The sequence below is a fragment of the Mus musculus genome, chromosome 15 (genome assembly GCF_000001635.26).
Source record: "Mus musculus strain C57BL/6J chromosome 15, GRCm38.p6 C57BL/6J".
Taxonomy (NCBI): Eukaryota; Metazoa; Chordata; class Mammalia; order Rodentia; family Muridae; genus Mus; species Mus musculus.
This window is the reverse complement of record NC_000081.6, coordinates 30,887,572-30,914,332: the sequence shown is the minus strand read 5'-3', so window position 1 is coordinate 30,914,332 and position 26,761 is coordinate 30,887,572. Positions and strand designations below refer to the sequence as shown.

General features: G+C 42.0%; 1 protein-coding gene across 6 annotated transcripts in view; it reads right to left on the bottom strand.

The window, feature by feature from the left end:
• Ctnnd2 (catenin (cadherin associated protein), delta 2) overlaps positions 1-26,761 on the bottom strand; it is an 856,811-nt gene that overhangs the window by 115,012 nt on the left and 715,038 nt on the right. For all 6 annotated transcript variants that reach the window (NM_008729.3, NM_001355502.2, XM_006520033.3 and 3 more), the window contains one exon: positions 8,500-8,673. In NM_008729.3, coding sequence (NP_032755.2) covers positions 8,500-8,673 — 174 coding nt within the window. The remainder of the gene's footprint in view (positions 1-8,499; positions 8,674-26,761) is intronic.

Here is a 26,761-nt window from a genome sequence, read left to right as displayed (position 1 = left end):
ATTAAGCAGTGCTCCTGGAATATGCTGCCCCCTCCTCTACTGCTTTCTTGTAAAAGTGACCCACAGACATCCTTGGACCTTGATGTACTCTCATCACACCATTGACAATGGACTTCTGAACTTGTTAGATCTTTATTACAGAGTAAAGGAGAGACCGAGTTACAGTCATCTTTCTTTCAATTGTCTTCAGCTTCTGGTCCATACTGGAAGATTAAAGAGTGTTTAATTGATGAAAGAAGCTGTCAGGTTTATTTGCAGCAACAAGAGCTTGTTTGTTATGAAAGGTGTCCCTGACTCCACTGTAAGGAATTATGCCTTAAAGATTGAATACACTACCACCACTGATGAGACCAGAGATTTTCAACCATTTCCACAGAAAACCGTATAGGGTCTAAGTGGTTTTGCATTCTCATGGGAGTCTTTTCTATACCCAAACTATTCCCCATAACTCAGTACCCATGTGCAGTGCTAGAACCATTGAGGCAGAGTTTATACATAGATGTTTTTCTCCAGGATAGAAAGATCAGAGTATTGAGACTGAGGTGCCATGATCAATACTCTGATCAATGCCACAGAAATTGAATTCAATCTCTTATTCACAATTTCTCGCTGTTGTGACCACACGGGTGGTTGGCCATGTCTGTTCTCAGCCTAGTGTGTTTCTCTAAAGGGCTCTGAAAGGTAGCTTTACAGCTGCTCTAGGTGAAGTTGCATCTGCCTAGGAAGTCCTTCATTCCCTTAGTCTTTCTTTGCTAGATATGCCTTTTGCTGTCCAAGGTGCTGATGTGAGACCTGCTACTGAGAGCAGCCCCATCTCCACCCAGCCTTTGTTGTTACTGCAGAGGTTGGGTGACCCGATTACCAAGAACTTGCTGTAATTTAATCAGGTTCTCTGTGTTTCGGGTCCCTCGAGCTTCTGGGGTTTGCAAGAGTACAGGTTTTCACTATATTTGGAATACTTCCAACTGTTACTATTGCCAATATTTCTTCTATTCTTTTGACCCTTCTTGCAACCTTTTGTTCAGGTGGCCCAATGATATGTGCACTGGGCCTGCTGAGGCTTAGAAATATATCCCTGTCCTTAAGTTGGTGTGCATTGTTTAACCTGCTATTCATTTCATCCATGTATACTTCATTTCAACATGGTACTTTTAACGCATGATGTTTTATTTGGTTTTTTAAACACATGGCCTCCATCTCTAACTTTCTGTTATATATGATGCCATCATAATTTTCTTGTGTTTTCTAATTATAACATCTGTCAGTCCTGTGTTTGCTTGCCCGCCCTTCCTTCCTTCCTTCCTTCCTTCCTTCCTTCCTTCCTTCCTTCCTTCCTCCCTTCCTCTCTTCCATTATGGACTGAATTTTCTTTTTCATTGACAGAGTGATTTCAAACTAAATACCAGTCATTCATAATTTTAGCTTGTATTTCGATATTCGGATACTGAAAATTCCTGCATTCCCGTGCTTTAAGGCTTTGTTTAGACTGCAGTCAATAAAATTTAACTGTTTGTGAATGTGGATCTCACTTCTAAGGCTCTTGAGGAAAGGACATAGCATGCTCAGTCCATGGTTAATATTCTTTACAGTTAAACAAGATTGTTTTTTATGAGTGTGTTATCCAATGACCCATGAATTGTGAGGTTTTCCCATATGACAGCTGGAAACCCAGAATATGCCTAGCTCATGTAGGAGCCACTTTTTTTGTCCTTGTTGTAATTTGAAGGGGACTTTGCCAGTCTTGAGTGCTTTGCTCACAGGCAAGTACTTAGAGTTCTTTGCTAAGTGCTAGAGGGGAGTTTTCTGTGTATATCTGGGATCTTTAGTATTCTTCCCATGAACTTTAGTAATCTTGACTTCAGCTACAGTGCTCACATTTTTTATTTCTTGTCCTCAGTTCTCTGTCTGTTACTAACTATAATTTACAGTATTACAAAAAAAAATTCCACTGTTCTATGTGCTTCTTTTTATTAGTTGCTTTTCCTTAGAAGAAATTAATTTGGACCTTGTCACTCTGTCTGGCATCTCTGGTTGAGCAGTTTCTCCACTTTCAGAAAGGAGTTCTGGCATGCTTGTATTCAACCTAAAGCAGACATCAGAGGATCCATCGTCAGTGAGAAACTCAGCCTCAGGCAATCAGCACAGGCTTCTCTGAGGTTGACCATGGATGTGGGTGGCATTTGCAATATTACAAATATTTCAAATACTGTTGTGGTTCACGAGCCAGGGGGAAGCTCCTGAGCTATTCATGAGTAGAGGCAAGAGTTGGCCATAGGCTTGGTCCCTGACCTCCTGCTCCTTAGCTTTGTCATCTTGCCCTCACCTCCTAGTACAGTCTTTCATACCCTATGTGTAGGCAGGAGCTTTAGATAGTCTCTGGCTTGTGACATAAACCAGGGCAAAGATAATTCACTCTGTCTCGCATGTCAAAGCATGAGTGTTGCTTTTTTATGCACTCTACCAATCTCCTCTGGTTTTTCTCTTATAATGCAGAGTGACTGCTAGACTAAGCTAAATTCACAGTGTCTCTCAGAGGCTGTCATTTCTTTCTCTAGGAATAAGTTTTAAACTTCCAAGATCTCTTACATTAAAAAGCATACAGTTGGACCTTATAGATGGAGATTGTTGCTTTTCCTTAAATTTATGTTGCTATCATGATGCTTCATAAAACATGTGCTATTATCTATGCACCTTTTAATCCTATTTATTTCTTAAAACAAATACATCGATAATCTTCCTAGAGAATATTCATATTTAAGTAGAAATTGACTATATACAGCTACCTACATATTTAGCTTCATTTCCATTGCAGACAGATATATTTATACAATACAACTCAAAGGCTGGATTTTCATAAACCCCAACTACATTTACAATAAGAAGAATCTACAAAGAGGAGTTAAAAGACCATTTACTCACACTTTGGAAATCTTTAAATTACTGTATCTGCTCATTCTAATATTGTGCCACAAATAGATTCACCGTTCTGTGAACAAGAGTAATGTGACCAAAGTCCACACTGTTTCCAAGAAACATTTATCACTTCGTTTCTGCTGTAATATCATTACATTTGTCTGATGTTCATGGACCAAGTAATGAACATTTTTAAGTTTAGAACGTGTTTAGGGCCATTAGGCAATCTAGTTTGCTAGTCAATTTGTCACAGCCAAAGAGTGGTCACGTTCTTCTCATAAAGAGAAGTTATTGTGTCAGACAAGGAGGTCTATAAAGAGCTCTCTCCATGCAAAATCCTCCAGTTTTACCTCCTCATTTCTGTTTTGTTGGATCATAAAAAGTAAAGGACTACTAAGAAGCGCCCCTAAATTTTGACAGTTGCTATAAGAACGCATTCTTAGAGAACTAGCTGGGTGAGGGGAATGTTGTGCGAAAGTCACTGTATGCCCTGTCATTATCTCGGATATTTATCATAAAAAACTATTTGTATGTGTGAATGTGCTGTCTGTATGTCTATATATTCTTATGTTTGTGTGACGGTGCACACAGAGGCCAGGAGTCAACATCAGGTGTCTTTCGCAGTCACTTTCTATCTTATTTTTTGAGACAGAGTTTCCCCTTGAACCTACAGCTCATCAACATGGCTAAAGTGGCCATGCAGCAAACCCCATGGGACTTCCTGGATCCACTTCCTGGCACGCAGCCTGCAGCAGATTTTTTTTTCCATTTTTTATTAGGTATTTAACTCATTTACATTTCCAATGCTATACCAAAAGTCCCCCATATCCACCCACCCCCACTCCCCTGCCCACCCACTCCCCCTTTTTGGCCCTGGTATTCCCCTGTACTGGGGCATATAAAGTTTGCAAGTCCAATGGGCCTCTCTTTCCAGTGATGGCCGACTAGGCCATCTTTTGATATATATGCAGCTAGAGTCAAGAGCTCCGGGGTACTGGTTAGCTCATAATGTTGTTCCACCTATAGGGTTGCAGATCCCTTTAGCTCCTTGGCTACTTTCTCTAGCTCCTCCATTGGGAGCCCTATGATCCATCCATTAGCTGACTGTGAGCATCCACTTCTGTGTTTGCTGGGCCCCGGCATAGTCTCACAAGAGACAGCTACATCTGCGTCCTTTCAATAAAATCTTGCTAGTGTATGCAATGGTGTCAGCGTTTGGATGCTGATTATGGGGTGGATCCCTGATGCAGCAGATTTTTAACATGGATTCTAGAAGTTTGAACTCAGGACTTCATGCTTCTTCATAGGGTGACAGAACCACTTCCCTCGACCTGAGATTGTCTCTGTCAAGTAAGAATTTTTCTGCTCAGTTTTTATATTAGATTTCCTTAATTTTTTTATTGTAACGATAGATCAGTGGTGGGTATAACAATAATCTCTATTTGTCTCTAAGAACCATCTATCTCTTCCCCCCCCCCCAAAAGAGTGACTAAAATGTATGGTATGACTAAAATGGTGGGAATGGGCCTGATTCCTGTGTATACAAGTAGAATCTGCAGGCATACCTACACATATCCTATCTCTGTGTGAATGCATTCTTTTAAATGCACAGAAACATTACTCAGTAGCCTTCTGCTGTGACAGAGGACTGACTCATTTGTTTTTAATTGCTAGGGGAAAGGGTTAACAGTAAAATTGACACCCTAAGAGCCAATATTCTACTTTGTCTATGCAGGATAAAAACCTTTCTAAAATTCTATCTTCCAACTGTCCTGATGACAGTGGGGTGGCCTTGTAATGATCACTCAGGTTTGTTTGTTTGTTTGTTTCTGAGAAGCAAAGGAATTGAGTTTTGGAATGGTCTCTGCCAGTTTTCTTTCATATATATATAGATAGATAGATATAGATATAGATAGATATAGATATATAGATATAGATATATATTTACATTTTCTACCTTTTCACTTTGCCATTGGGTCACTGGGTATCTACTGCATTTCTTCTGAGTGCATCTTTGTGTGTGGTTGTAAGGTGATAATGCTGCACTTTTTAATTCATGTGTGCAATCTAGTGTAGACTTGAAAAGTTCAATGGTCATAGTTCTTCAAACTTTATCCAGCTGTCTGGGGTTGTTAGCTCAACTCCCTTAAGTTCCTTTCCCTCTTCCTTACTAATCTCTACTTTAATGATTATAGAAAGTGTAGTTAACAAACATCCTCTGGACATGCGGGGATAGCCACACAGTGGGGAGAAAGAACTGTGCTGAGCTAATGTGCAGGCCCACATACTGAGAGCAGCAGAGTGTGGTGGCCAGAAGTCCTGGAGTGATGTCACGTGTCTTCCACTCCTTCCACTACAGGATCCAAGGTAGGAAATGATTTGAAAACATTAAGATAGCCAATTTTCAAAACCCTATCATTTAATCTCTCTAATTAAGTTCTTAGACTATACCCAGGTTACCCCAAGACAGAGATCAGTAAGAAACAGAATAGTTCACATTGCAGGCAGATACTGTGGACCCACGTGGCACTACTGAGCATTGCTAAGCCTAGGCAACGGGGAAACCATCATTCTCCTTAGACTCCCCTCTACCAGTTTCACATAAAAGAGCATGACAGAGGCTGACAAGATGGCTTAATAAGTAGAGGCACTTGCTGTTAGTCCCGAGGACCCAAGTTCAATCTCTGGGACCGACAGAGTGGAAGGAAAAAGAATCAACTCTTGTAAGTTGCTGTCTGACCTCCACATATGTGGTGACAAACACATGCACGTACGCATGCACACACACACACACACACACACACACACACACACACACACACACACACAGAGACAGAGAGAGAGAGAGAGAGAGAGAGAGAGAGATATGAAACTATAACAAAGTGTGTTGCTATAAGAATCAGTTGAATGGCCTGGGGAATAAGTTGTGTTACAGATACCTTATTGATACCCTAAGAGCCAAAACTGATAGCTGTGTATGGAGAAGATGTGTGGATAGAGGCTGCTGGGATTAAGCACTAGTGTTTAAGAACTTCTGCTAATCCAAGCACAGGGAAAAGGGAAAAAGTGTCTTGGCTTTAGTTGTTCAGGACCTCGGGGATCAGAACACACCCTCTTCTAGAGAAGAGCCAGTGCTCAGCAAGACCTTCCAGTGTAAAGGAATGGTTGCCTAGTGATAGTGATTGTAAGCTGAGCTTAGACGCTGTGCATTGCTTTGCATAACAATTCTCTTTCCTCTGGATACCTTTAAACATTTTCTCTTTATAACTAGTTTTGAGCAATTTGATTACAATGCTCTTTGTATAGTTTCCTTTCCTTGTGAATGGAGTTTCCTAACTCCCTTGATGTATAAATTCATTAGTTTTCATTAAATATGAAAAAGACTCACTGAATTTAACTACTCTCCGCTCTCTTCCTTGCTCTCTTCTTTATGTGGGAATCCTCACACACATCAGCATACTTACTACAGCTATGTCTCCATTATTTTCCTTCTCTGTGTGTTTCATATTCTATAGTTTCCTATACTGTCCTCGAGTCCACGGATATTTTTCTTTTTGCATTATTTAATCTTCCTTTGATTCTATTCTCTGCAGTTTTAATTTCAGGCATTACTTTCCAGAGGACTCCAGAGGCATGGTTTAGGTCTTCTACCTATCTCCCTATAACTTTCAGAACCACACGTTATACAGAATTTGAGTTAAAATCTTTACATCCAAAATCTTGTAGAGCCTGAGACATTTCTTCACTTTGTGAATGTCCTAAGGATGTGAAAATTTCCCAAGGAACATGAAAAATGATAAAAGCAGAAAAGCATATTGACAAATGCAATAATTTAAAATCGTATCTTATGATGGTATGTGATTTGCTGTCATTGAAACCTTCCTGCCTCAGGTCAGGTTTACCCCAGAGCCCCGTTTCTCAAGCTTGTCCAGTTCATGCATTGCAGGAGGGAACTTGGAAGGGGGCTGTGGGTGTGTGAGTACTCTTGTTCTCACCGAGAGACAACTGTTTGGTTTGTTCCATTTCCTAACAATTCTGTATCCAGTGCCCTGGTGTCTCCACAAGCTGCAGAGGGAGGCAGTCACAATGATCTAAGTTAAGGGTCTCTGCGTGTCATATGGCACACAGAATAGCTATAATTTGCCTAGGCTTTTATGCTCAGGAAAGACGGAGCCAGCCTAGGTTTGAACTGGGATTTGAATCAAAGTGTCTAAGACCATGAAAGCTTAGAGAACTGTAAGATCTGAGGGTTAGTTAAAGGAGCAGCTTCTTTTATTATCTTCTTCTTAAGTGTGACACGCTACGTGCTGACCTTCTGAAGTGTGCAACTCTTCTTTTAAAACTTTCCTCCCACTCTCTGCTTGAAAAAAAAGAGACAACTTCACTTGCTGTCCAGCCCAACCCGAATGCTTTAAACTCCGAGGTGCCTCATGGGTGGGAATGAAGGGATGGATCAGTTTTGGTTATCCCTATGGTCTTCAAGAGAAGGAAGAGATGAGCTTACTCACTCACAGCACCCTCAAGAGCAGTTATTCCAGCTGTACCCAGAGGTGGCATGGATGAAGAAAAGGGAAATGCAGAAGATCAGGCTGCAGCAGCAGAAGTGAAGGACGAGAGGAGGAATAAGGTAGACATGGCAAGGTATGAGCAGAACAGTATGCTTCCACATCTCGTGTGTGCTGTGCATCGCTGGCATTGAGAGTCTCAGTATGATGTGTGTCTCTGTGTCAGTGCAAATGTGTTTTTAAAGAGAATGAATGTCAATGGAAATAAAAAACAATCATGAACCTCAAAGCTTTCTGATTTCTTGATCTTTGCCCCATACATCCTCAGCTTTCTCAGTGACCATGTTTTTTTTTTTTTTTTTTTTTTTTTTTTTTTTTTTTTATTCAACAGGTTAGGCTGGCACATGCAACTATGAGTGAATATACACATGGATTTTTTTTTTTTAAATAGGGAGAATCCTTTCTACCCAAAAATGAAAGGCTAATCATTTCTTATGAAAAATCAGTCAGGAACAGTATCGGTTTGTAATGCTTTGGAGGAAAGGGGCCTCTTTCTGGTCTTTAAACTCTTGTGTTTGCTGATTCCTTTCAGAAAAAAAAAAAAAAAAAACCTATCCTTTTAAAATGCACAGGATTCTCAGCTTTAAGGGCCAGGAATGGACACAACACTGTTCATAGGTTTACATCGGTTTTTTTGGTTTTTTTAGAAACGATGTTTAGATTTATCTCCCTTGGTGGTCGATGATAATGCTTCGAAACATCAACAAATTATAATAATTCCTGAAAGAGAAGCAGGTTAACTATCCATGTAGAATTATAAGCATTTTAGAGTGTTTTCAGTGGCTGTACTTGTATCTGTGAAACCTTTATGTTCACAACAGTCTTCAAGGACACTGGAACACCTAAGAGAAAAAAAAATTAAGGGCATTCTAAGCCCAATATAATTGGTTTTTCTCTAATGTTCTAAAATATTTATTAGAATTGCATTTCGTCGAACCTACACTTGTATCGTTTATTTTTTTTTAAGGCTCGCTCGCTCATAATTCCAGATGGTTTTCGTATTGCAATGAACTAGCCATACCTTCCAGCTCCCTGCAGCCAAGTTCTGCAGGGCGCCCGCTGCCCCTTCCAGCGTGTCTGGGTTTGAGCACTCAGAGAGCAGTGTGAGGTAGGGTTTGACTATGGACGGGTGCCACAGCATCTGGATCCCTTTTGGTGGCTCTGCACAGTCTGGAAGAGGTCCTACTCCATCCCACTGGTGAGAGAAAAATGAGAGAGTAAATACCTTTAACATCTTTATGCTTCATGATGCTGCCCCCTGCACACATCACAAGGAAACACAGAAGCAGGCATTGCAGTGGCTGCTGAAAATCGATGGAGCCGAAAAGGTCAGGGGTCTAGTCACCACTAAAAACAAAACAAGAGTGCTGTTCTTGAGACAGACCTTCCGATCAAGGCTGCAGGGGATTGGGTCTTGTTCAGAACCGATTGCACCTAGCAGATGAATGGGACCTGCTTTTGGAACGAGTCCAACACAACTGCCAGAGCAAGGGAGGAAACAGACGAACTGGAAGAACGCTAAGATCAAGGTCACGTATTTTACCATTGGCATTAAGCAGACATTGTACAGAAGTTACAGACTGCCGTATCCAATGCCTTCACTTGTTTTGCAGAATTGTGATAACTTTTGCAAAACTTTGGCAAGCTATGCTTGACGTGGGCTCCATCAGCCATCAAGGCTTCTAACAAATAAGTACAATATACAAAGGGGAGAAGATTGTTATATGGTCTATGCAGTGCCATGAACTAGGCAAATGTAGTCCTGGCTATCCTGGAGCTTGCTATGTAGACCAACCAGGCTGACCTTGAACTCACAGGGATCTACCTAACTCTGCCTCCTGGGTGCAGGGATTAAGGGCATGTGCCACAGCACCAGGCAGTAAATTTAGATCTTACAGCCACCTTAACAGTTAAATTTGTTTTCTACTGAATGCAATGAATAATGAGAGAACTTTTCAATAGGTTAACTGTCCTTAACTTAACAATTAAGGCTTATATTCACAAACAAATATGAATTCACCATTAAAAATGATAGTCACAAGTACTGAAGCTACTTAAACAAATGTTATCAGTAAGTGTTAAATAAACAAAGTAAAGTAAAGATCAGTCTGGGTATTAATGTTTTATCCCATGGAAATGTATTATAAAATCCTGCAATGACCACAAAAAGCATTAATAAACAGATTCAATTTTATCATTTACATACCAAATCTTTTATCATTACTCTTAAAAATAACAATATTAAGATAATTATACTAATTTCTGATCATCTAAAGCTTATCATCTGCAGAAACCAAAAGCAGGGAGTTCAAGGTAAAACATGGTATCTACTTAAAAAAAAAAAAAACACTACAAGCCAGGCGTGGTGTCGCACACCTTTAATCCCAGCACTTGGGAGGCAGAGCAGGCAGATTTCTGAGTTCGAGGCCAGCCTGGTCTACAAAGTGAGTTCCAGGACAACCAGGGCTACACAGAGAAACCCTGTCTCGAAAGACAAAACAACAACAACAAAAAAAAAAAAAACAAAAAAAACAAAAAAAAACCCAAAACCAAACCAAAATAAAACAAAACAAAAAAACTACATTTAACCCTGACATAATTTACAGATAAAGCAATTCCTTCCGAATTGAAGTAGAAGCTAAGCTAAGCTATTTGGTTTAATGTGTACATTAATAATTACATTAAAATAAACACAGTTGGTATGTATTTAGTGTTCTTACATACATTTTATGTACATACATATATCTGCAGGTATGTCTGCAGATGAACCAACATGAAAATAAGAGTCTATTTCAGGATCGGAGTATGTCAATGGCGTGTTTAAACTCTCATCAGAGGGAGATAAGGCTAGCTACATAAAAACGGAAATGTTTGAGAGAGACTTTGAAGTTACTTAGCTGTCAAAAATAGTTTAAGGAATTTCATTACTTGCCAATATAAAGACAAGGTACCCATGTTCTCTCTCTCTCTCTCTCTCTCTCTCTCTCTCTCTCTCTCTCTCTCTCTCTCTCTCTCTCTTCTGCTATAGCTTGTTTTAAGTCAAGGCTGTGGCTTGACAATGAATGATATCCCATAGATGTATGCTGGCTAAACAATAAAATGCCCTTCCCAATTACTGTGACACTCCACTCAATTTCAACTTTATGGTAAGGACACTTGAGTATATGAGGTTTTTTGTTCTTTTCATCAAAATCTTATCTTGACCACGTCAAGATGCCTCTGAGTCTGTGAACACTGCCGGAGCAAGACATCTATACCTTTAAAATACTAGGCAGAAAGTAACCCAGCTGTGCCACCTGGCTCCTGGGTCAGTATTTGAAACTGGCTTGTTGTACTGAACAGAAAGACAGCATCTGGGAAAAAGCAGTCATCCTGTAGCTTGTCTGCTCCAATGATGAGCAGGCATGACGCAGGCTTCTCACGAGTTTAGCCTGCTATGCCGAGCCTATCTGAGAGCACAGCAAGAAGCAGACCAAGATTTCACTTGCTTTTTGTTTGTTTCATTTTCTAGTTCGTCATCTCTTAGAACATTTCAGTGAACCTTCTCACATGACACGTTCATGTTCTCAGGATTCGGAACATAAAACTTCAGCGGTGCCTGAACTAGCTTTGCCTCTGTGAGAACTAACAGGATGGCCACGGGTAGAGGGAAGATGTGATGCCATGCTTGCTATGGCGTGTGGCAGCTGACATGTGTAGGGGGATGATAGTTGGCTTCCCTTTGTCTGGGATTCAACTGGCTCTCATTTTCCTAACCTCTGTGCTAGACATCAGGAGAACTGATTAGGGCCACTAGAGAGTTTCCTTCTCCTCTGATGCATGTGCCATCTATGTAAGCTTTAAGTACCTTTTATTGCAATCATGTCTTCACTGCCTCAGAGGAGAGAAAAGGACAGCTGATGTGCATGTGGTAAATCTTTGATGGTGACCAGGGGCTGGAGTTTAAAGGGGAATCTTTGCTATTTCAGAAAGTTGATGAAACCCACACATGTTAAAATTGAAAAAAAAGGGACCATTTCAAAGGCAGTCAATGTAATGGACCTTTCTCTGAGCGCATTCTCTGAACTTTTATTGAGCCAATCAAAGGGAGAACATCAATTTTCCATTAAAAAACAGTTGGAAGCATCCTTTAAGGACTATGCCAATATACGTGACCTTGTTCAGCCAGCTGATCAACAAAACAAGGTGTCAGGCAATGGTGCTGTGGATTTAACATATGCAGGTGAAGCTATTCTAGTAGAAACACCTTATTTAATATTTTCTTTAGACTTACAATCACCATAGTTACATCATTTCTACATCTCTTCTTCCTCAAACTCTTCCCATGCCCCCCAACTCCCCCTCAAATTCATGGCCTTTTTCTTCTTTAATTATTGTTGCTGAATATATAAGAATATATCCCATTGAGTCCTATGTGTTTAGGACTGACTTCTTGGGATTAAATCACTAATTTGTCTTTGGGAAAGACAGATTCTCCACCTCACAGTAACCATTAATTGCCTGGAGCTCTTCATATAGGGTTGAGGCTTTGTGTTTGAGGCATGCCAATTGGTGCTGGTCTTGAGATTCCATAGATATAGATAGAACCCTTGTAATATACAGTTGACACTAGCTCCCAGCAGATGGTCTAGTTTCCTGATTCTTATAACCTCTCTGACCAATTTCCCTCAATAGCCCCTGAACCCCTGAACAGGTGTAGACATGAGCTGTAGATGTATCAATTGGAACTGGTATCAGTCAGTTGCTGTCTCTGTGCTTTGACAAGTTGTACATTTCTGTAGTGGTCTCCATCTTCTGGGGAAAAAAAAACACTTTCCTTTTTTGATAATGGGTGATATCTCCACTGGGTACAAGGTTAAGTACTTAGAGTGAAGTTAGAAATTAAACTGACTAGGAAAGAGACAGTAGTAGGCTCTGCTCCAGGGCCCACGACCTCACCAGCAATAGGTAGCTGGCTGGCTGGGTTTTTAAGACCAGGTGTGAAGTTTTTCCCATTGAACAGGTTGTAACTGTTATTAGACAGTTGTTGGTTACTTACAAGCTATACGTGCCATTATTGTACCCTTGCATACATCTTGCTATGCTACAAACTGTTGTGGTTCATATGCTTTACAACAAGGAGGAGTTCATTGCTTTTCTCCTTCCGCAGCTTCCTAGCCCCTTTAGATATTATGTGAGCCAGTCAACAGACAGGAACCTTTTGGGCCAGCTCCCCTGACTTCTCCAAGTCCTGTGTCCAAACGGTGTGGCATCTTCAGTGATGGGGTGTATGTTCATATCTATATTTATAAACAGCAAATGCTGACAGGTATGTAGAAGAAGTGGAACCATCATTCACAGTTTTGATTGCAAATTGGGTCAGCCACCACGGAAATGAGAATGGAGAATTCTCATGAAGCTCAAAATAGATCATATGGTGATATATAGTAGGACTAAACAGCTTCCATAGATTAGTAAGGTATATACACTATTTTCCCCTCTATTTTCTCTTTCTCCTTCTAATAGGCATTGTCTTGAACTTAGATATTCTGCCTGGGGTAAGATGTAATCTCAAAGTAGTTATAATTTATATGTTCCCAATTGCTAAGGATGCAGAACACTTTCTAAAGGTATTTCTTAACCATTTTAATTTCTTCTTTTGTGAATTCTTTGTTCAGATTTGTATCTCAATTTTTTGCATTCCGTCGTCTGTTTTCTTAGTTCTGTTTTTTTTTATTTGTATGTTCAGGATATTGATCTCCTATCATATGTAGAGAATTCCTTCCCAATCTCTGTGCTTCTTTGTGCGCCAGGCCATCATGCTCTTTGGTGTACTGACATTTTACTTTCATGAGGTCCCGTTTGTTAACTATTGGCTTTAACCCCTGCATAAATGGATTTTGATTTAGAATGTCTTTTCTTGTGCCTATGTCGTGTACAGCACTGCCTATGCTTTCTTCTAGTGCTTTCAGGTTTATCATGAAGGTCTTTGATATATTTGCAGTTGACTTTTGTGTAGGGTGACAGACCTGGGTCTAAGTCTCACTCTTATGCATGTGGACACCCCATCTTCCAAGGACCATCAGTGACCATTGATTTATTTTTTAGGATCCTTGTCAAATCAGATAGATGTAGGTTTATGGATTATGTTTTCTCTTTTATTTTTTCTATTGATCCACATGTGCATTTTTGGTACCAGTACACTGGGGTTCTTATCACTACAGCTCTACAGTGTACCATGGAATCTAGTAAGGTGATTCCTTTTGAGTTGTTCATTTTGCTCAAGACTGCTTTGACTATGTGGGGATCTTTTGACTTCTATTTAAATTTATATATATATATTTTTTTTTTAAAATTTAAGTGTGAAGGTACAAAATAAACTTATAAAAGTCAATAGTCATTTTATATTCCAATAACAAATACGACAAGAAAGAGATAATGAATGGAAAATCACTCCCATTCACAATAGCTTCTCAAAAATTATTGGGCAATAGACCTAACAAAGGAGGTGAAAACTCTATAATAAAAATATCTGTCTGAAGAAAGAGACTGAGGCAGACGCTAGAATAGAGAACAACCCCCCATGGTCATGGATCAGTAGAATTAATATTGTGAAAATGAAAATTCTGTCAAAAACCATATAAGATTCAACAGAATCCCAAATCAAAATCCCCCCCCCCCAGAAATGTTAATCCACTTCTGGGTAAGGATTTATGAGCAACTGTAGGGTATTTGACTCTTTACAATAATGGAAATATATCATCTCTAAGTTTAAACATATGATGCTGCTTCTCATTTCTGCAAACATGGGGAATTGTGTGAAGAAGTGGCACTTAGTTGGTTTTATGTTTGTTTCTCTGTTTTGTTTTCTCACTGGATTTCCTTATATTGAACATGCTGACCCCAAATTCCCCATGTATTCCAAGATGGCCTCAAGTTTACAATCACTTCCTGCTTCCATGTCTTGTGTGCTGGAGTTGTAACCACCACATGTAGCCCATGGCCAAATCTTTCAATAATCTGCAAGTGCTCGCCACGTAGATAAGTCATCCTTAGAACACAGGACTCAGTAGACAAACCCTGTGCAAGCTATGTTCTTCACTGTATCTTCAAGACAATTTACAAAATTACCTTAAGAGTTTGCAACATGAAAATGTTATGAAGTGACATGAGAGAGATTTCTACATTATAGAGGGGAGAACTGGGAAACAAATTATTTCCGAGACATGAGCAGAGGCAATGTCTACAGAGCACCTCTTGATTATATATATATATATATATATATATATATATATATATATATATATATATATGAATGATCTGTGCCACTGGTAAGTTAGTGGACATGTACACAGCATGTTGAAAAATCTATTCAGGAACAGTAGATAACAAAAGAGAGGAGAAGGGGCGTGTGCAGTGGGATAAAGCTTTTGCTAGAGTTTATCTTTTGCTAGGCTGAGGGAGTTTTTGTGAATTATTCTCTTTCTCTTCCTGGTTTCCCTCCTCAGACTTGAGAACTAGACAAGTATTCTAGATTGTACAATAAATCTACTTTAATGTGTTACCTTTCTGAGTAAAAGAGTTAACTCACTGACTTAATGTTAATATAACAAACTTAAATTTTATCACCATAAAAAAATTAAGCAAGGGACAGGCACAGTGCTCACCTGTAATCCCAGAACTCTAAGGGATGACATGGGAGGACTGGGAGAGAAGCCAGAGGAAAATCGTGAGTCCAGTCCAGCCTGGGTTACATGGTGAGTTTCAGGCTATCACAGGCCTCTGAGCAAGACACTGCTTTAATCTATTATGATTGCTTAGCAAAATGAATTAAAGTTCTAGCACCTCTATCCTTTAAGGGTTCAAATTAATTCTTGCAATTAAGCAGGAAACATACAAGAGAATGTATTTCTTATTTATTTAAAAATTATATTTGTTATTAGTGTGTGTGTGTGTGTGTGCTGTGCAGGTGTGTGTGTGTTGTGCATGTGTGTCTGTGAGACGTGCATGTGTGTGTGATGTATGTGTTTTTTGTGCGTGTGCATGTGTGTGTGTGATGTGCATGTGTGTGTGATCTGTGTGTGTGTGTGTGTGTGTGTGTGTGTGTGTGTGTGTGTGTGTGTGTGTTGTGCATGTGTGTGTGTGTGCTGTGCAGGTGTGTGTGTTGTGCATGTGTGTGTGTGTGCGCGAGATGTGCATGTGTGTGTGCTGTGCATGTGTGTGTGTTGTGCAGGTGTGTGTGTTGTGCATGTGTGTGTGACGTGCATGTGTGTGTGATGTACGTGTGTGTGTAATGTGCATGTGTGTGTGATGTACGTGTGTGTGTAATGTGCATGTGTGTGTGATGTATGTGTTTTTTGTGCGTGTGCATGTGTGTGTGTGTGATGTGCATGTGTGTGTGATCTGTGTGTGTGTATGTGTGTGTGTGTGTGTATGATGTGCATGTATATATAGAGATACATGCCACGGTGTGCATGTGAAGGTCAGAGTCCATTCTCAGGTGTCAGTTCCCTTCCTCCATGGATTCTCGGGATCAAACTCTAGCTTAACGTTAGAAAATGAGCTAGTTGTAGTCACTTCTCTGCCATGAAGGTCCCTTGAGGACAGTCAGCAAGCCATGAGTGCACATGGAGGGTTGACACCTTGGATAGTGCTTCACTCAGGGACATGTTACTAACGCTTGTCCCCCTACCTTCAAAGGTACGTGATAAATACAGGCAGAAAGTGACTTACTACATGTACTTTTAAAAACTGCCTGGAATCAAAAGTCATCAGACTTCTCATCAGACAATCAGATGACCATGCACTTTTTTTATTTTTCATTTTGGAAGAAGAAGGAGGAGGAAGAGCTGCTTGCATTTAACTTTTTGGTTGTAATGCTTTTGCTGTGACCAAACTTGGTAGCCAGAGGGTAGCTGATGACACATGGTGGCTACTGGAAGATATGTGTGTTTGTGAAGAAAACAACCTTATTCAACGTATCAGTGGGTGGGCCGTGTATGCCCAGGTGCTGTCAGGTAGCAAGGATAATTGCCAGTGTCCTAGAGCTCAGTGCGGTGATAGGAATTGGAAAGAAATAATCATACACACAAAACGGCTGGGAGACAGTACTGCCACTTTCCCTCCCGTCAGCATCCACACCCTTCCTATTTCCTTATAGAAAATGAACAGTCATGCAAGGAATATTAATAAGACCAAATGAGATAAAACATAAATAAACAAATGAACTGGGATAAAAGAAAACAGTGTAGCAGGTAGGCAGGCTCAGCACTGGGCTCCCGGAATCCCACAGCGGGGAGAGAAAGTGGGCGGGTAAAATATCCCAGCCAAGCCGCAGCTATGCACTGAGTCTGAACACACTATGTGAAAAACATCTATTTTCAATAAAAAAAAAATGAATTCAAAATTGCTTTAAAAATAGCTGGCGGCGAGGACTCTGTATGTTTCCAACATAAAGAAATGACGCATGCTTTAAAAGCAGAGTATGCATATCGTGTTGATGTGACTTACAGTTGACCAGATGGACTAGAGTATCATCATAGCCCAGAGTATGGACAATTACCGAGGGGCAGTTAGAACTATTAACACTCTCTTTGGTTGCAATGTTCAAAGTCTATTTAAAATGTGTCCACTACAGTCAGGTTGAGGATTGAAAGTAGAAGTCATTTTTCCTTTCTGTGAAGAGAAAGACATAACTTGGGGGATAAAAATCAGAAATCAGTCAAGCCAGGTCGATGTAATTTGCAAATGGACTTTGCAAACAGGGCTCTAAGAAGACGGTTGGGGGAATCCTTTTTATTACATTGCAAAGCTTCCGCTGTACACGGAGTGCTCTGGACAATTACTGCTCTTCTTTACCAGCTTTCAGTGCCTCCCTTGTCTAGTCTCTCATGCCCTAAGCTGTGTATCATGGACTTGCTAACAAATAAAAACCACTTATCATACTGGTAGAAGGATTCCCACCAAAGGAGAAGTGTCAAAAGGCTGGCCTCTTCTCCCCAAAGTGCCATAGCCTCGCTCTAGTCTCTGCCGGTTAAGTTTGTGCTCCGAAAATATGTTTTCTTGGGGAGTTGTGTCTTAGGAACACAGACAGTAAAGGCCAGCTATACTTGCAGAATATATTTCTAGTTCCCAGACTTATCTGCCAATTAGGGACAATGGTAGCCATTACATATGTGCAGGAAAGCTCTACCAAAGGAATCCCAGTGAACCAAAGAACAGGGAATGCTGCAAGATAAAGAAAGGGGGGGTTGCAGCAACGGGGAACAGTCTGCTTTTAAAATCCCAGTTTTCCTTCCCAGGGAAGTCACAGGTTGTATAATGTAGGGAGACAATGTAAGTTAGTATGCAGTCAGAATGTTTGCTCAAGCTGAGTTCGATTTAATTGGGCTGCAGCCTGGATGAACTGCCATTGTTAGGCATGGCCTGAACGGCACAAGATGATTTTATTTTCAGAGTGTTTCCTGACCACTCCCAGCCTATTGGGGATGGGGTGAGATGTGGTGGGGGAGATGGAGGAGATGAGGATTTAAAAATCCTACTTGTAAGAAGCCAGAGGAGAAAGGATACTTCGTGCTGTCTCTTGGGAATCTGGAAAGTGAGGGTAGCACAGCTGTGTGAATTTCTTGTGTGGCAGAGGCCACAGGGCATAGCTGAAGCTGGGCAGAACCAACGGCTAGTCAGCTGTGTTTTCCAGAAACTGCATTGTCCCCCATCTTTGTTTACAGAGAACTAGAAGAGGTTTGTAGCTGTATACCTCTGTCAGGGAGGAGACAGGACAGAGGGTTTTCTCTACAAAGTAGTAGTGCAAAGGCATCCCAGGATAGCCCTGTTGCTTCACCTCCTTATATGATATGCACCCCCACATCACACTGGGGGAGAACACATCCCTCAGGATGAAAGATGTGTTACTGGAATGGCTCAGCCTTCCTGGACTCATTTGCAACCCTTTCTACATTACTACCCTGGGAACATTGGAACAGCACCACTTCTTATCTCGAATTCTCCTGCTCCTAACTTCTCATCCTAGCCTAGGGAAAGCTGAAGTCTTCTCTCTGCAGAGGTTCTGTCACTGACACGTTGACATCTTTTGAAATCCTGTTGTCTCCGGTATTTGCTGATTCAGATGGTCTTGGCCAACCGGAGAGCTGTCCGTTTCAAAGGGGCAATGGGCAAGGTCTGGAAGGAGTTTGGATCCTTATAACTGGTGATGGAGGAGGTGCTACTGGCATCTACTGGGTGCTGACAAACAGTAATACATAGGACATAGCAACACAGAGAAGTATCCAGCACAAAATGTTTTCGGTGCCTGGAAACCCTGGTCCTGTAGGCTCAGTAACAATTTTGATGGCATGGTGGAGTGAGCAGCAAGGTTAACTAAGCAAGTTAGACATTTCTTTTTCAGTCTGTAGACTCACTGAATGTAAAGGAGTCCTTTCAGGTGCTATTAGATGTAATGAAGATGGAGAAGAACCTCACAAGTGGATAGAAGCAATGGAACCTTGCAGCCGAACTTCTTTGGAATGTGCAACGTGCTCCTTCCGGGACACTGGGCATGGAGTCTTGAGTCAACAAGATCCTAGCATATGGTGGGGTGAGAGCCGAGTGAGACAAGGCTGCAGCCAGCAGCGGGAGTGGCAGAAAGCAGCAGATGGTTGGCAAGGAAGTGGTATCAAGCAGCAAAATAAAATGTGGTTACTAATAAAAGGAAAACTGTCTGGGAAGGAGAAAGCAATTGTGACACTAAGACATGAACATGTAAGGCCATCCATGGGTCTATGAAGTATAGAGTCATTGGTGCTTGTACTGGCCATTCCTGGTTGTCAACTTGACTGTATCTGGAATGAACTACAAGTCAGAATTGTAGGGCACACCTGTGATCCAGATCTTGAGGCTGGAAGACACAAGTTTCTGATCTGGATCTTGGCATGGAGATCTTGAGGTATAGTGGCTATGAAAAGCTTAGGCATAGGCAAGGTAGTACATGCCTTTAATCCCAGGAGACAGAGGCAAGGAGATCTTTGAGTTCAAAGTCAGACTAGGACAAAGCAAGTCCCTGATCCAGGCGTGGTGGTACTCATCTTTAATCCGGGTCACACCTTCTGCTTGAGACATATATAAGGACATTGGAAAAAGGAAGGTTCAGGTACAGCGAGAGACACTATCCACAAACATAGGGAGTACAATTGAGGAACATGGGGCCTCCACATGTTTGTGTACATAAACCTATGTGTCAACATGTATATGTACATTTGAACAGGATCATATTTACATATGCTACACACATGCAAAAACATAAATGTTGGTTTGATCTAGGTGTTGCATGGTAGAGAATGAATCTTTAATCTAGAGCTCTGGCCTCTTCCAGGCAGAGCAGCAGCAGCTGAGATGATACCATGTTCCAGATTGGAAAGGTGAGATATGTCAGTGTTTGGGCTTTGCTGCTTCCCAGTCCAAAGGGCTATTTGCCAGGAAGAAAACAGGCCAGGCTATATCAGGTGATAGGTCGCTGGCAGTAGAACAGTGGGGTTTCTCTCCCTGCCCCCCCCCCCCCGCGCTGTCCCCATCACAAATCGGGCAAGGCAGGCAGTGGAGGGGCCATGGGAGTGCAGGAAAGAAGCGGCTTCACTCTTTGCAGAGTTTATGAACAATGAAATGACTAAAGGTTCCGTTAGGGCTACCATGTTTAAGTATTGCTCTATAACTTAAATGGTGACACTTCCCTCAGAGACATCTCCCACCAGACCTACTTAATACCCTACTGTATTAATTCACTGAGGTGAGGCTGAAGGGCGATTCACACAGGATCCTGGCTGTTCTAGAAAAGCGCTATACTTCACTCCACTCCTTAAAAGCTAAGGTGCCTAGGAATTTCATAAATTCATTCTTTTTAATAGCTGAGTAGTACTCCATTGTGTAGATGTACCACATTTTCTGTATCCATTCCTCTGTTGAGGGGCATCTGGGTTCTTTCCAGCTTCTGGCTATTATAAATAAGGCTGCTATGAACATAGTGGAGCATGTGTCCTTCTTACCAGTTGGGGCATCTTCTGGATATATGCCCAGGAGAGGTATTGCTGGATCGTCCGGTAGTACTATGTCCAATTTTCTGAGGAACCGCCAGACTGATTTCCAGAGTGGTTGTACAAGCCTGCAATCCCACCAACAATGGAGGAGTGTTCCTCTTTCTCCACATCCACGCCAGCATCTGCTGTCACCTGAATTTTTGATCTTAGCCATTCTGACTGGTGTGAGGTGGAATCTCAGGGTTGTTTTGATTTGCATTTCCCTGATGATTAAGGATGTTGAACATTTTTTCAGGTGCTTCTCTGCCATTCGGTATTCCTCAGGTGAGAATTCTTTGTTCAGTTCTGAGCCCCATTTTTTAATGGGGTTATTTGATTTTCTGAAGTCCACCTTCTTGAGTTCTTTGAAGTGTGGACACTATGCCCCTCCTTAGAATTGGGAACAAAACACCCATGGAAGGAGTTACAGAGACAAAGTTTGGAGCTGAGATGAAAGGATGGACCATGTAGAGACTGCCATATCCAGGGATCCACCCCATAATCAGCATCCAAACGCTGACACCATTGCATACACTAGCAAGATTTTATCGAAAGGACCCAGATGTAGCTGTCTCTTGTGAGACTATGCCGGGGCCTAGCAAACACAGAAGTGGATGCTCACAGTCAGCTAATGGATGGATCACAGGGCTCCCAATGGAGGAGCTAGAGAAAGAACCCAAGGAGCTAAAGGGATCTGCAACCCTATAGGTGGAACAACATTATGAACTAACCAGTACCCCGGAGCTCTTGACTCTAACTGCATATGTATCAAAACATGGCCTAGTCGGCCATCACTGGAAAGAGAGGCCCATTGGACACACAAACTTTATATGCCCCAGTACAGGGGAACGCCAGGGCCAAAAAGGGGGAGTGGGTGGGTAGGGGAGTAGGGGTGGGTGGGTATGGGGGACTTTTGGTATAGCATTGGAAATGTAAATGAGCTAAATACCTAATAAAAAATGGAAAAAAAAAAAGCTAAGGTGCCGCTGTGAAGCACAGCCCCCCTGGGTTTCAGTGATGAGTGCAGCTTCCCGGTGGGGCCCCAGTGGGAAGGAGATGCTCGTCATCTTCTTTCTCTGTTTTGACCAATGAACTGTGGAAGTGAAGGTCTCTTGGACCAAGAAGAAGAGTCCAGCATCCTAAAGATAATGGTTCTGGGAATTATATAGTATCTGCCCCCTGACAACGGTACGGTGGTCATCTGCACCTGTGGGGAAATCTGCTAGAAGGAACTTTCATGTCTGCACATAGAGTGTTATTGCCCTCTGAAGGGTCGGACAAAGCTATGGATAGATGCCAAATGGAAAAGATCTAAAATGGTGGGTGCTCTCATAGGAACTATAATTGCAAATTACCACAGAAGAGGATGCCATTGTATGCATGTGTATTTTTTTCTTGCAGTGTGCCTCTATTTTACCTACATATGATTTATCCATGATGGGAACACATAGCTGACTTTTCATCCCTTTGAGAGGAGATTTTCTTGGTGGCTCTTGGGACAGGGGATTTTATCTCTACAATTTCCTGTTGCTTTTGCTTGTTTGTATCTCAGCAGTTATCTCTGTTGGTGTCAGGCTCACGCTGAGTGAGACCAAGGTCTGCTTGGCTTGCATCCAGCAGCAGGACAGTGTGGTGTGACCCTTCAGCTAGGACTGAGCAGAACCCATGAGGGCACTGTCACCGGGTCGTTGGCCACATGCCGAGTTGAAAAATAAACCCAGAATGGCTTCTTTGTATAAAAGAGGAAATATGTTAATTTTGTCTTCTAGTTTTCCAGCTTGTCCCACTGATCTGAGATGCTAGATTGGCAGCACAAAACTGTTCTGTAGTGGGTTGGCATGTTGGGAAGTTTTAGCAAGAAAGGGACAGCAGGAACTACTGGATTCATGTTTCAGCATCAGGTACTGAGGAGAGTTAGCTCCCAAGGGCTTTATACACTTGTGTTGAAAGGCAATGCACACACGTGTGATATAGGTGTTACGACTATCAGTTCAGGCGTGTTTGCATAGTAACCACTTAATTAAATAAAATCAAGAACATAGCATACTTCCATAGTGTACATTTTCCTGAATTATCTATATTAAGGATTTTAAAAGAAACATTTCTGAGAATTTGCCTTATAATTAAGTCTGACCTGCAGAATGGTACACATTTGATTCAAAATACAAATGCCATTTTTTCTGGGGGCGGGGGCAGCATATCACTATGTAGCATTAGCTAGTCAGGAACTTGTTGCATAGACCAGGCTGGTCACAAATTCAGAGATCCACTTGCCTCTGCTTCTGGAGTGCGGGGATTATACGAGAACACTAGCATGGGCTCTAAAGGTAAATGTAAGGGGGGGTGCAAATGTATACATAATGTACAAACACAAACGTACAGAACAAAGCAGGCTCCAGGGCCATCATTAGGCCAACTGCGGTGACGTCACTGCTTTGCTTCCTGGTCAGTATCTGGCTCCTCTGGAGAGGGCAGGTCTGTGTTGTGGATAATATATATCCTCTGATTTTATATAGGCCCTACCTTGCTCTGACATAAAGAGTCTTGCATTTGTATAGTAATACATGGGATTCATTACCCAGGACCTTTAGGAATTATATATTGCAGAGTTGGGACTCAGACTCAGGGTTGTGTACATGCTGATACATTTTCTACCAGTGAACGATATCCCTGCATCTTGTTTTCATTTAGAGACAGGGCTGTTGGGATTACAGACGTGTCCCACCAGCACCCAGCTTGACCATTACTTTTAAGTGGAGTTACTAAGTGTAAGCAGAACCAGTCATCACCTTAGACCTCACTGTATTCTCTGGAATATTTTACACACACAATTTTATTATTCTTTTTGGGGTGGGGGGTTTGTATAGCCCTCACTGTCCTGGAACTCACTTTGTAGACCAGGCTGGCCTCAAACTCAGAAATCCGCCTGCCTCTGCCTCCCAAGTGCTGGGTTTAAAGCTGTGCGCCACCACACCCGGCCTTATTTTTCACATTACTTACATATCATAAAATTTAGCAGGGCTCATCTCTATCTTTGCCACCTACACATCCCTATTTGAATACACAAATGTTTTTGACACTTTTTAAGGCTTTTCTTGTGTGTTTTCTCCAAACCACTAAATATTCCTGAAGAGTCCAAGTTTGAGAGGTGGTGGTATGGCTGGGGCTGGTCACTTGTTCAGCATATCAGACCAAAAATTCAAGGCACAGTCCTGACTTTGAGGCAGTAGAGAGCCCGGGGTCAGGTGGTGTCTTGACTATTATAAAGCTATATGCCTAGAACTCTCTGGATGCTTCCAGGACACGTTTGTAACTTCCAGGCAGAAGGTAGCCTGGTTTTCTTGAGTTAGGGAAGACAGACATGCTTCCTCCTACAGAGGCCTTGGGATATCTGCATTATTTGTCCTGCTACAACTTGGTAACAGTAATGACCTGGGGCCCTGGGTCCTGCCTCTAGTTCCTGTAGGCTCCTTAACTCTGGTTTACCCAGATGGTGGTCCCAACCCCCCACTCAGGCACTACAGGTCATGCTCAGGAAAAAGCCCTGCTTAGTCCAACCTGAGAAGGTAGACTGGCCCCAGCACCATCCTCCCCCAACAGGAAGCACTACACACCAAAGTCCTCTCCCTTGCAGAGAACAAGGAGTCCACAGAGCCTTGCCTGCATCCCTCCTTTATCTCACAATCTGGAGTCACCCTGTTTCCAGTCTTTGGGACTTCACCACTGTTTTATTTCCACCAGTCTGTAACTTTAAGATAGTTTTCACTTTTGACTATTCAAAATTATACTGAAATGGACAAAGCACATTAAATTAGTTTTTCCAAGCAAGAATAGTTTTCAGCATACACCCTCATTAAGTTTGACATTAAAATTTTGGCACTTCAAAATAGTTTTATATGTATTTAGATGATAGTGAAAATTAAAAACAATAAAATTCCCAAATTCCCAAATCTATGAGATTTAAGTCTGAGGAGTCTTTGTGAACATCAACATTTCATTGCATTTTAACTTTTAAAAGGTTGAACAAAATGTTCTTCAAGAAAATAATTAGAAAAAATGAGAGCAATGAATCATAAACAACTATATATTGACTTATGGCAAAAATCATAAGAGTCTATGAATGGTGTCATTGAATTCAATGTTGCAAAGTTGAAACATATCATAGGGTGTGGCTTCATGTACAGTGTGAAGGCTGCAAAGTCCCCTCCCTGTGGCTTCACAGGACGGTGCGCACCTCAAGAGAAGGGCTGTGATTGGGTGGGGTTCCTTCTCTTCTGGATGCTCATTGCTCTGAACCCAATCAACATGGATCTCCTCTGTCATCTGAAGAGTTTGAAATTCATGAGGGGCATCAGGGAAGAGCTGGGATGGTTCTCTGCCGGGTCAGGGTGTTAGAAAGTGAGACACCACTGTCAGACTAGAGGCTCTGGCAAGGGTGTAGCTGCTCAAACCTTGGGGTGAAGCTAGATATGGGAAGGGATACAATGTCGGTCTAAGGTGTCTTTGGTTGAGACTGATGTTATTTTAGACTTGACTCCTGAAAGTGCCTTCTGGAATTACATGGTTCAACTAGGAGGCTCGGCCTTTAGGGGTTTCCCAGTACAAGCCTATGATGGTGGGAGACTTTTCTCCTATGGGCCCTTATGCTGTGGCTGATATTTCCAGGGGGAAGCAGTGTTGGTCCTGTGGTCAGAGAGCCCAGCTGAAGGCAGAGAGAATGCATTGTATTTTAAGTTCCCGTTTTAGTTGGCTCAAGGTGAGATGTGCAGAACTGTAGTTTCTGGTTCCCTAGCACGACACCAAAGGATGAGAACTAGTAAGCAGCTAGGATAATGGCAGCATTTAAATATTTAATGAGCACTGGTGATATGCCCTTTGCCACCCCATAGTGGGAGGGTAGTAAGTGGCCGGCTTAAGAATCACAGGACAGTGCTTCCATCCACACAGGAAGGAGGAGATCAGAGACAAACGGTTCTGACTTGTTACAGAAGAAAAGGTAGAACAGAGGAGCACATCTCAGAGTGGGAAGGCTCTGCTCAAGGCAGGGAGTGTGGCCCTTACCGAGGCAGGGGCATGCAGGTCCATGTGTCGTGGGAAATACCTGAGAAGTTCACATAGCTAGGACTCATAACTACAAACTTCTCATGCTGAGTCCTTCCAGGAAAATTCAAGAACAAGATTTTTAAGGGCATTCCTGTTAATTCTTACTCTAAGAAAAGCACTGTCTTTAAACTTTACTTGAAGTAAAACTATTTCCCAGAGAGTTTAGAGAATACTGTACTAGCATCCAAACAAACATCTGGATTCAAAATTTGGTTACAGAGAGGGCTGTGGCCCTGTCTCTCTTTAGCAGGTACTTCCATAGGGTTGGCAAAACTCTCACCAATGGATGCATAAGTAGAGTGTCCAGTGAAAGCCAGCCATGTGACATCAGCGTCCAGAGAAGGACACTGGTAGTGTGCCTGCTAAATGGAGACGTTCATGTCGGAGGAAAGGTGGATATGGCTGTGCAGGGCTGAGAGCCTCAGTGTCCACTGGCTGGGTGCAGTGTCTGGAAACACAACCTTCTCTAGTGCACACTTCCCAGCTGCTAGCCGAAGGGCAGCTCCACTGTTCCTTCCCCTAGAGGACAGTGTGCGAGGGATTTTATTTCATTTTTTAATCCCAGGGACCTCAAGAATGGAGTGAAGGCTGTTCTTACCACCAGCTTCAGGATAGCCGCCTTCAGACTTTTCCTGCACAGCAGGCAAAACTTACAGGTGTCAAGAGCATAGAACATTCCATGTTGAGGAAGCCTCCTTCTCAGGCTGCAGTGTCCTGAGTTCCCCAACATTGTACCCCAAGGCTTAACTTCTGACCTCAGTCAGTTGTAGCTCATGAATTCTTATCCCCACTTCCCAGAGTTAGACAAAACAATAACCAGGCCTTCAGAAACCTGCTATCAAACACATGCTACATCTCATGCCTCCTCTGTCAATGTCCCTTCTCATCTGCCTTTTCCTGTCCTGGGCATCCTGCCACCTGCATGGCAGCCTCCTTCCCCAGCCCCAGAGAGGCAGTTGCCATGCAACACAGAAGCATTAGTACCCGTCTCTACCCACACTCTAGGAACTGGGACATCAGGATGTACCAGATGGCTTTTTCTTTACTTTGGAAGTTCCTATGTTGGCTGAACTGGATGACATAAGGAAAATTTCTTAACTTCCACCATCTCAGCTGTGACATCCCTGCACGAAAATC